At 36.2% G+C, this 12,149-nt stretch overlaps 1 protein-coding gene across 5 annotated transcripts; it reads right to left on the bottom strand.

Moving 5' to 3' along the window:
- Positions 1-321: 321 nt before the first annotated feature.
- Positions 322-11,942, bottom strand: LOC105226096 (protein argonaute-3). Of its 5 annotated transcripts, none has more exons than XM_011204871.4 (3): positions 11,708-11,942; positions 11,512-11,644; positions 322-3,234 (listed from the first exon to the last, which is right to left on the bottom strand). In XM_011204871.4, the coding sequence occupies exon 3, from the start codon at positions 3,230-3,232 to the stop codon at positions 530-532; it is 2,703 nt and encodes a 900-aa protein (XP_011203173.1). In that variant the 5' UTR covers positions 3,233-3,234; positions 11,512-11,644; positions 11,708-11,942; the 3' UTR covers positions 322-529. The 5 variants fall into 5 exon arrangements, with proteins under 5 accessions (XP_011203173.1, XP_011203174.1, XP_011203175.1 ...); XM_011204872.4 differs by having other exon boundaries at positions 11,512-11,626; XM_011204873.4 differs by having other exon boundaries at positions 11,512-11,626; positions 11,809-11,942.
- Between the last annotated feature and the right edge of the window lie 207 nt (positions 11,943-12,149).

The following is a 12,149-nucleotide window of genomic DNA, read 5'->3' as shown; positions in this document are numbered from 1 at the left end:
TAGCGTCAACTGATCGCAAAATTTTGCTTTGCTTGCCTACGAAGTTGAATACAGTAGCACAATCGTGCTTTCACAGACACTTGTCGCGACATGTTGGTGTGAGGTGTCTGGCACTGTCCGTGCGCTATTGTGCGCATAGGCCGTGGACAACGCTGCCCTAGAGAAAAAACTTTTGCTCTTCATCTTTGAACTTGTGCTCTTTGCTGCTAGTTAAGTAAAGAAACGCCTTCCACCAGAACCTTTTCTATTGATATTTAGCAGAACGGAAACCAACTTCATGCATACGCAAATCGTAAAAAATATAAGTAATATTTAAAAATGTTTTGTTTTTTTAACAATTTATTATTCATAAAGGTAACGGAACATAAATAAATACACTTCACGTATATTGAAATCGTAAAAAATTAAAAATATTCATTCAAACACGTTTCTTGTGCTATTTTTCATTCATAAAGGTAAAGGCAAAAATTAATAGTATTTAAATCACTTTGTAATCAATACAAAATTTTTTTTAATCATAAAAAAAAACTTAAAGGTAAAACAGTCTGTCTGAAAGATCTTCTGCAGTAGCCCTCCTTATGCTTTGACCTATGAGGTATGCCATTTTATGCGCATATTGGCAACAAGCCGGTATGCGAATAGTGCCTGGCCAATTATAATACATGAAACAGAGTTTATATGTCAGCCTTTGTATAATATCAGGACTATACTTAGCGTCGTCTCTTAATACTATATAATGAGACGGTGTAACAGTGCCTTGGCGTACAGTTTGTGATACCAGATAAAAATCGTACATCTTTGAACGCGTAATACATTCGTCAACGATTGTACCAGGAGGCGGATTATCAACAATGGATGCATTCATAGCAAAGTATCGGGTATTTATTCGCTTTTGAACAACAATGAAAGTTATTTTTACAGCATAATCTGTAAAAGCACGTTTACAAGCAGCCTCCAGTTGTGGTATCTCATGACCGGAACAAAGAGGCAATTGACCATCACCAACACCATCTCGATATATAATAATACTGTCAGGAAATCTTCCATTCTCTCGATGAAAACGTGTTACTGCAGCTGTAAACGACGAGCATAGACCGTTAACGATTTCTTCCCTTTTGCCTTGTATTACAGCTTTGCTGTACCATTTTGTGTAAGTAGAATTCAATGACGCCACAAAAGCAGCTACGGAATTTCCCTTTTGAGCGGCATCGTGGTATGAATCAATTCCACAGATCATAACATTTTTAAATGGAATTTTCACGGCCCACAATGACCCACCCAATTTACAGTTCATTTGCAACATGATCTTTTGTACTATCGAACGATTTTTGGCCTCATTCAAAAGTGTTCGTGCATTTATAACCTGTGAAGGTATTGGTATCTCCGCGCAGCAAACTTTTTTAATAGCCGCATAACGATCATCACGATTTGTAGGACTAATACATACGACAATTTGCGATTGGCCATCTATATGACTTCTCAATGCCTTCACAAATGTATCTACTCGATCATTATCCAAAGTAACCATTTTCGGCTTATCAACACGTATTCCTAAAGAGCGTGAATTTCTCTCAACATTTTCGTAAAAATTTTTGGCACATCTCGTATCACTTTTGCAATGCACTAATATCCAATTTGTTAAATGCACCACCTCCAGAACTTCATTGTTACATACATATTTAGAAAAATCTGCATTTATACCAGCCGAGAATTGCCTTTTAGCAAAAAATATTTGTTCTTCTTCAAATTGTCTTCCATTTAAACATTCATGAGAATTCTTCAATGTTAATCCCCAACTTTGAAGTATGTTTTGAGCTTCTGGACAGTTGTTAACATTATTGAAAAATTTCTCTAATGCGAGCAGTCTTTGATTAGGTGAGACTCTTGTAAATGTGGCGATCTCACGCATTAATTTGTAGTCCGAACGTATGTCATCTCGTAAGCCAGTCAAATAGCATAACTCAGGAATTAAGCATACCACTAAGTCTTCATCAGCTTTCTTATCAGCGGTTTTTTGCTTCTTTATGCTAATTATAAGTGGTTGACTCTCATCTTTTATTAGAATGTTATGACTCTGTTTGTAATAATCGATATAAGATAACTCGGCTTGTTTGGTTTGGAATGTTGCTTTTGGATTTTTATCAAAGCATATATCATCTATTCTATATGTTCGATTATTATAACGGGTTATAACTATGGAACCCAATAGAAATTTTTTAGCATTTTCTTGAAACAACTTTGAGTTGGAGCGGTAGATCTCTACTAATGATTCAAGCACAGTCTTTTGACATAAAAGTCGGTGTGACACGTCACAACACAACATCAAGCCACCTTTGTATTCATCAATCGCGGTAACATATCCCGGCCATACTTCCAATTTAGCTTGTGGAATAATTTTTGGAGCTGTTGGATCGAATTGCTTTCGGTCGAAACGAACATAATTTAATGTTTTCATAACTCTATCGAATAACACGTTGTAAAGGTGAATACAATTTTTGAGAGCTTCTTTCCTTTTGAATAAAATACGTATTTCGATATCAGAACTATCCGCAAGACTTTTACAAATAAATGTCGTTAATTTTTCTTTTAGTAAAATTGGCAAATAAAGTGTTACTCCGTCAAATGTTTTAGTGCCTCCAAATTCATCGCGATGTTCATTTAGGTATTTCATGCGCAAACTAACTGAATCTACAGGAGGATGAAATCGTACTTCGTATACGTACACTCCTTTTTCGGGATCAGACGACAACCGAATGTAATTACATGCTAAACGAACCGGCATACCCTTACTACCATACTTCTTTTCTGGGTTATAAATATCTGACTGAATTAAGTCTGTGTTGGGTTCTGGTTTTGATTCCAGCTCAGCTTTAGGTATGGTAACCGGTGTGGACGATATAGGCTGAGTATTTAGTGTTTGATCTGGTTTCTCTGGAGTAAATAAATTTTTGAATACATTTGCACGGCCCCGTCCACCTGACGTAGAAGGTTTGTTCAAATCACTTGAAGAAGTTGTATTTCTTTGATTTGTATCGTCGGAAGAACGACCCTCAAGAGTCATGTTAGCGCATGAAGAAGCTAAGTCATCTAGAAGCTTGCCTCGTCCGATACGACGGTACTCTCCGGTAGATTGAAGGCTTTTGCTTCCAAGCCCGCTATCTTTTTGTGATGAGTCTGTTGATTCTTTGTCCACCATAAGTGAATAAAGGAACCCGCGTCCGCGTGCTGCCATCACTGTAGGAATAAAAAAAATTATTAATTCTAAAATAAGTACTCGGGGTAAGTAATAAGTAATTCGGGTGTAATCGAACATTTTATACTCTTACAACTTGCAAGGATCAAAGCCGGGGAAATATCTCCAGATGTTTGGCAAACTTTTTATTCAAAAAAATTGTGAAAGAATTAATTATTCGACGAAAATAGTGGAACTAAGTGGAACTTACTAAGTTTTATTGTTATACAGGGTTTGTTCAGAAGCGGCAAAACGATCTTCGCTGTTTTTTAATATTCAGAAAAATACTTCAACAATTTTTTTTTTAATTTATTATAAAAGATAAAGAGTTGTACACTCACAATGTAATAATCTGAATAACAATGAAAAATATTAATTTTTACTCGAATACTCTTCAGTCTTTGAATTTGTCTTATATCTTTCTTAAAAATAGTGATAGAACTTAAAGATGCACTTTTCTACCTTTGATCGCTGCAAAATCACATACGAGGGCTGTCCGATAAATAACCGACCTCAACGTGAAGCTAGCGGCACATTTGAAAAAAAAGTTTCTACTTCAAATTGTGCATATTATAATAGCTACTCGCCAAAATTTCCGAAATTTATCTTGCTTATCTGTTGACAGTCGATTTTGTGAGTCTATTTCGGTGATTTCCCCAAAATGGAAAAAATTGAATATCGAGCTGTAATTAAATTTTTATTTTTGAAAGGCAATACGCCTTCACAAATCAAAGATGAGTTGGACTCTGTGTATGGTGACTCTGCACCATCGTTTACCACCGTAAAATTTTGGGCAACTGAATTTAAACGTGGTCGCAGGAGCTTGGAAGATGATGAACGTCCTGGGCGTCCAAAAACTGTAACCACTAACGATAACATCGCTAAAGTTCATCAATTGGTACTAGACGACCGCCGGATTAAAGTTAGGGAAATAGCTGAGATTATGAAGATGTCAAAAGAAACTGTTTGTCACATATTAAATCAAGATTTGGGCATGAGAAAGCTGTCCGCGCGTTGGGTGCCGCGTTTGCTTACGCTAGACCACAAACGTGCGCGCATGAACATTTCCAGCGCTCTGTTGGCTCAGTTTAGAGGCAATAAGACCGAGTTTTGGCGTCGATTGATAACTGTAGACGAAACTTGGATTCATCATTATACGCCCGAAACAAAAATCCAATCTAAACAGTGGATTGAAAAGGGGGAACCAGCCCCAAAAAAATCTAAAGCTGTGTATTCGGCTGGGAAAGTGATGGCGAGTGTTTTTTGGGACAGCCATGGAATTATTTTTATCGACTATCTTGAAAAAGGAAAAACTATAACAGGAGCATACTACGCATCATTATTGGACAAGCTAAAGGAAGAAATTTCGAAAAATCGGCCACATTTGCAAAAAAAGAAAGTCTTGTTCCACCAAGACAACGCACCATCTCACACCTCAACAGTCGCCATGGCGAAAATCCACGAATTGCGGTTCGAACTGCTTGACCATCCACCTTATTCACCGGATTTAGCACCAAGCGACTTTTTTTTGTTTCCTCAACTTAAAACTGCGCTCGGCGGCCAGAGATTTTCGTCTATGTGTCTACTAAACCTCTTTCAGTCAATAGACGATCTGCCTGTATTTTGGCTTTGATTTCTGGTGTTGAGGCGCTTTTTGGACGTCCTTCACGTGGATCGTCTTCAAGGTTTGTAAGACCACGTTTAAATTCAGCAATTCACCTTTCTACTGTTCTAATTGAGGGTGAACAGTCATTATACAATATACCTTTAACATTCAATTTTTTCCATTGTAAAAAATACTGCGACACAACGACCCTAAATGGCTTGTAAACAAAGAATGAATTGACAGATTTAAATGAAACTTTACATACGTTGAACATATGTATGTAGTCTGTCAAGTAAGAGTATGGTCGTGTTAATTTATAAAGAAAACAAAATTATTTTATGAAACTTTCATATTTATATATACACTAGAGGACCCGTCCTCGTTTCACTGTGGCTGATACATAGATAATACTACTACTACCATCTATATGATTTCTATTAGTTGGATCATAATTATTAGTTAATGAGATATAGCATTTCTGTGAAGCAACTTGTGTTAGTTTACAAAAAAATAGATCATAGAGGATTTCGTGTGTTAATAAATCATTGCTTATTGGAGGAAAATACTGTTGAATTTGGGCGCAGGGAAATCCACCGATGAAAAGATATTTGCTAAGCTTAAAGAGGCGAAAGCTCTGTGTAAAGTAAGTGCCTCGCAAGGTCATAATCCAACAAAAACAACGAATAACTGATTCTGATAAGTCAGGGATGGGCACATTTTTAGCCCGCAAAGTTAGCGAAGTGCGCACGGGGGCTAGATGAGGGGAATATCAGTTTACGGAGAGAAGGGCATAACAAGTTGAGAAAAATTGCGAAAAAAATGAATTACATTTCTCCGCAACTTGATGTTCATCGCAGAGTGGTTGCGGCAATACTGACATTGTACACAAATTTAAGGGTGGAAGTTTACTTCATATCAGAATTGTACAGTTGTGTGAACAAAAAGGGGTAAACATAATTTGCAGAGTTTAGAGTTTCGCATTAAAATTTGTTTTTATTTACCTTTGCATTGTGGGAAATTTTAATCACTGTTAGGAAAAAATATATATATGTTATGTTATGTATCTAAAAACAATTTTATTTAATAAGAAAACAGCATATTTTAAAACTTCACAACACCTTATGGTTGTTTCTATTTTGTTCACACCACTGTACATGTGAAAGATCAGTCAATGGTGGTGGAAAATACGTTGTTCTCATTTGTAAATATGGAGTGGTAAAACGTTGCTCTCACTTCCCTCTTCATGTTTGCCCGCGATGATCCCCTCACCTAGCCCTCAAAATGTGCACTCGTGCCCGCACGGGCAAAATGCCACTGAGGGCTAATGTGCCCATCCCTGTGATAAGTGTTTAAGTGCTCTCTAATCGGAATAAAACCGACGTTCGGTGTGTGACAATAGAAACATAGCTTCATCATTTCCCACTGAAGTCCAATCGAGAGTCTTGCACTTCTTTTCTATTATTCCAAATACTTAGCAATTCTTCATTATTTTTTACGAAAAATCTGTTTAAAAATGTACGCATATATTCAAATGATTTCTACAAACACGAATTTTGAAATTATTATTTTTTTAGCCAAATCGGTTCAGACATTCTTGAGTTATGTATAAATGGTGTAACTAACAACAACTTTCTTTTATATATGTATATAGATTTGAGGTTGTTTTTATTATTATTATTTTTTTTTTGATTCCTACAAACATGAATTTCGAACAAAATATAATTTTTGTATTTATGAGTTGTATTAAATTTTAACATAAAGAGATAAAAAAGTATCCTATGTCCTTACCCTGGTTCTAAGCTACCTCCCCACAAATTTTCAGCCAAATCGGTTCAGACGTTCTTGAGTTATAAATGGTGTAACTAACAACAACTTTATTATATATACATATGTATATAGATTGTACACATTACAAGCAATGATGCAATTGATCAATAATATGTCCAGTCACCACCGCCGTCGATAATTGCCTGGCATCTCCGAGGCATGCTTTCTACTAATTTTACGGCGTATTCTAGTGGCAAGTATCTACAGATTCGACGAATTTCATAAGACAACTGCTTCAAAGTGTATGTGCGTCTTCCACGAAGCTTCTGTTTAATATATGCCCACACATTTTCAATAGCGTTTGCATCGGGCAACTACGACGGCCAATCCAATGTGACGATGCCAGATTGAGTTTTCCACTGAGTACAGAGCTTGCTGCGGTGTTTAGGATCGCTGTCCTCCTGCAGAATCCAATCTTCATTTTTTCTGATGAACCATCGTTTGGCAGATAGCAGTAAAGCCTTTTTGTAGATTTTTATCATTTTCTCGGCATTTAGGTTGTCAGTAAAGAGGTACAAAATGCTAAATCCCTGCTTCGAGAAGCAGCCCCAAAGATGCACCTTTATTACCGATCCCACGACAGTCGGGTCTACGTAACCGGAACGGACCCGGATTTTTATCCGGCCAAGGACTGTCAACTCGGCAGAATTCTGCCGCTACAACAACAACAATATGCAACTTTATTCCATGTTTTACGCCGCGCTGAACAAGTCTATTGGTGGAAGTTGACCAGGCTCGCGTGAGGACAAAACGTGCCCATACAGAACATTCATCAGTAAAAATTACATTTTCAAAATCTCTATCAATATTCTCATGAGCCCAAGAGAGTCGCTTTGTCACAAGTTTTTCAGTCATTAGAGGCTTCTTCGTTATGTTGCGCCATTTTAGATCATGAGTATGAAGAAAGTTTCGGATAGTTTCGTAGGATATATCTAAACCTTTTGCCATTAATTTTGCTTGTCCTTGCCGCAGTGTTAAAGCAGGATTCCGCGAAAACAGATTCACTATTCTTTTTTCATCTTTTTTGTTCTCTTTTCCTATTGAACCACGTTCTGGTAAATCATCGACTTTTTTAGCCACTATATATCGCTGCATCCATTTATGTACAAATGCCTTCGTTTTTTCATATATTTAGCAGCCGCTGATTGCGACATTTTGGGACCTTTCGGGTGGATGCAAGGGAACACAGTTTAGTAGCGCGACGCGTACTTAGCACTCATGGCGTTTAACGTGATTCTCTTTCAAAAGATCAACGACAACTGAACCTTTGTTGACAATGCATCAAGGACAAAGCTTCCCTCTTCCCCCTTGGTTCGCGAAGGAATTAGAGCGAAATCTTTCATTAACTGTCGGTAAAGTCGACCACGCTCTTACTTGACAGACTGTACATATGAAGTGTATCAACAAAACAAAAAAAAAATGTTGGGCTAGTAGCAACGTCCTCTCTTATTGAACGACAAAACTTATTGAACAACCCCGTAGACGTGGTTGTGATCCGATTTTGTCCACAATGTGATATAGGGATACGAGTAAAATGTCACGTATCTAGTTTAGTCGAAATCAGTCAGTCGGGTCCCGAGATATGTGATTTCACCAAAATGTGGGCGGTGCCACGCCCGTAGTCCAATTTTACACCGGCTCCCATAAAGCCCTCTCATACCAACTCGGAGGTCAAATTTAATGTCTCTGCCGTAATTAGTTATTGATTTATTACGATTTAAGTAGTTTTGAACAGTACCGATATATGGGGAGTCACACTGCCGATAGGAGTTCTTACAATATTTACGCAGAGCAATTAAAAGTTTAGGAGATATGTACAACTAACTTATTAGAGGGCGGGGGCACGATCACTTTTTCAAAATTTTTCGATATGTGGTCCGATTACGCCCATCTACGAACTCGTAATTTTTTTGTAGTTACTAAGAAACTCGCATACCAAGTTCCATCAAGATATCTCAATTTTTACTCAAGTTACAGTTTGCATGGACGACACTCACTGGGATTTCAACTTTGCTCGTTAACTAATATATATTATACTATGTAGTAACAGGTTGCAACAGTATGATTACAAAAAAATGCGTTACGTCTTTTTTGGATGGCGATTGCATTATTTCTTCCTCAGAATCCTCATCGTTTTCCATGGCGCTAGAAGTCATATTCATTGGGTTCGAAATATTCGGTTCTACAATATCATCTACGTGAGCAGCTGTTTACAAAGAGAGATTTCCCCGAAATGAGATCGAGTTATGGAAGTTTAACTGTAATTGTATAACTTTTAAGAAAATTCGTTCACTTAATTTCATTAAAATTAAAGACAGATGGAAAGTCGAAAATCATTATAAAGGGTACATTGCTCTCACACTGAACGACATATTCGATATTAGATTTGGCAGAATAACGAAAATCGTTATAGTATGTAGTATAATATACATAAGTTATTTCATATGTTTTCGGCATTATACCTAATTAGTATATCCAATTATATTGACCGATATATACGGTATAAAGTCAAACGGAAGTTTGAAAATTTGGTATGAGGTATTTGGAATTTAGTATTAGATATAGGGAGTCAATTTAAACGGATATTTGAAATTCATGGGGCTGGCGCAAGTTTTCATCCAATTTTAGACATAAAAATGAACCGTTATTAGAAAAACACGCTCACACAATTTTATTAAATTAACCCCCCTATTAGCCGGTATTAAGTACACCGGAAGTTCGAAATTTTTTCTGTTGGGTATATGAGGGCTAAGGGACGTATTCGCTACCTAGAAAATTTTATGTACGTATGTTATATGGGGAGTGGGCGATATTATGGTGTTGTTGTTGTTGTAACGGTTAACAAGCCCCCGTATGGATGGTAAGGTTCAGATATGTTGTCATCAAGGTCATCCAACGAAAAGCCCAGGAAACGTGCTGTTTCGATGGGGTCAGTCCATAAGAAGAGGAGTATTAGATGTGTAAAGTTAATGTTTGCAATTTTATTTATTGTTCTTCGTTTATAATATATGGGTATGGTAAAATTTATTTGAATTTTCGGACTTTTGATGCTAATATCATAGAAAACAATAAGTCTCCTGCGACTGTATATAAATATTTACATATAAATATTATTGATCTGGCGAACACCTCTATCCACTCACACCCATTTCATTCCCGAAATCGGGGGTGCTATACTAAAGTTTTCCCCGTGGCAGCGGTGCGATACTCTTCCTTCCTATTGTGTCAAGTTTCATGACAATATATAAATTTTTACTAAAGATTCAGCTTGCGCGGACAGACAGTCAACCTGATGATTTATATATTATACATGTACATATCTTAATATATAAAAATCACGTGTCACGTTGTTTGTTTGCGATGGACTCCTAAACTACTGAACCGATTTTAATGAAATTTTTAACACTGTGTGCAGTTTGGTCCAACTTGAAAGATAGGATAGTTTATAACTCTCCTTATAGTCGCATTATTTATTTATTGCAAATTATTTGTTTATTATTAGCAAAGAGCTATCCACCAGTTGGTGTCGCTAACAGCGGCATTGAGTGCGGTATGTTACAGTAGATGGCGGATACAAACATTAAAAACATTAAATGAAAATGCGTTGTTTGAAGTTTATATTATTTGTGGTAAAGTTATACGAGTCTATGACTTCCAAAAAAAAAAAAAAAAAATTGGGCGGGGCGAAGTTCGCCGGGTCAGCTAGTATGTATAGGTATAGAAATCTACCTTATTTGATTATTTTTAGGTGATACAAACAACGATATTTTTCTTATTTAAATTTAATAAACAACTAAGTAATATCTATATATATAAAAGAAAGTTATATTAGTTAAACAACTCAGAACGGCTGAACTGATTTGGCTGAAAATTGGTGGGGAGGTAGCTTAGAACCAGGGTAAGAACATAGGATACCTTTTATCTCTTTACGTTAGAATCCAATACAACTCATAAATACAAAAATTATATTTTAAATCATAAGCATTTGTTCAAAATTCATGTTTGTAGGAAACATTTGAATATATGCGTACAATTTTAAAAAGATTCTTCCTAAGTATTTGGAATAGTAGAAAAGAACTGCAACCAAATACGCAGTGAAATAGATTATAACTGGATCAGTAACCAGACCTTTCCAGCGCACTTTTTTGTCTTTCCACGCCTGTGCAGTCCACTAGAATGACTGTCGATTGGACCCCAGTGGGAAATGATGGGGCTATGTTTCCATCACCGACGCAAAAATTCTATGTATCTCTTTAACCAATAGTTATAATCCAACTAATAGAAATCATATACATAGATGGTAGTAGTAGTATTATCTATGTATCAGCCACAGTAGGAGTACTACGCAAAAGTACTTCAGTCACCCCGGGTATACTTAGGCTCGACCAGGGTATTTTTTTAGAGCGCAGCCTAGGGTCGAAAAAAAAAGTGAAAGATGTGGATGCATTTAAACGTTTATACTTTAATTTAATTAATTTGAAGTAAAAATGTGCGAAAAGTGTGTTTTATATAGTGAAATAGCTTGTTAAAATGTTCGAATTTTGGGAATTTTTAAATTTGAAGTCGAATATCTCGTAAATGAAGCGTTTGCGCTTCCTATAACCCGTAACATTTTTTAATCAGGAAGCTTCCTCTTTCCAACGGTACCTTCAGATCGCGGCGCCAAAGAAATTGGAATAGTGCCACCATAAATCATTTTAACCCCAAAATCGGGGAATGCTAGTCAATAATTTACCCATACTTTCTTTCAAACATAAGTAAATATCGTTTGACATATGCATTTGCAATTAATATTTTAAAATACAACAACTTGAAGTTAATTAAATAAAAATAATAAAGAACTTACCGCTGAAAACTGTGGTGTTTCTGATTGTACAGCTTAGGTACAGCTATGTATGATTATCGCCTAACGGCACTTTTCTAGTATATTCCAAGAAGCAGCAGCACCAATTTTAAAGACCCTGTGCAATAATCACATCCTAATATTATCAATTGAGATTGAGTTTAAGTAAAAACACAAAACTACTAAATAAACAATCTACCCTAAGTCAACAGCCAATAGCATTTACAATGTAATGGCTTTGATAACAACGAACAGGAAGAATAAATATTTTACAACTGCATCAATTAAATGTTTATATACTTAAATCAGTAACTGTGTGCCTAAGTAATTAATGAAACCTCAAAATAACGCGTATAAACGCAAAACTACACAAAGCTTGCTAAGGCACTGGTGGGGTTATGTTTTATTTACGCTGTAGAGTGTGCAGGGTTGCAAACAAATTAGACGAAAATAACTAGCACATCACAAACCGTCGCTGCACAACCTAACGCTGCGACCACACACGACAGTAATGAATCCAAATAATAAAAAAAAAAATTTGTAGAAAATAGCACGCAAATTTCTTGTATGGTCATACGTTCATTAAAAAAAATAACTTGCATTTACAGATTTTGACATACTTAAAGCGTCATTTATTTTTC

Source organism: Bactrocera dorsalis, chromosome 2 (genome assembly GCF_023373825.1).
Source record: "Bactrocera dorsalis isolate Fly_Bdor chromosome 2, ASM2337382v1, whole genome shotgun sequence".
Lineage (NCBI taxonomy): Eukaryota > Metazoa > Arthropoda > Insecta > Diptera > Tephritidae > Bactrocera > Bactrocera dorsalis.
The sequence above is the reverse complement of the archived record's forward strand: the minus strand, read 5'-3'. Positions and strand labels throughout refer to the sequence as shown.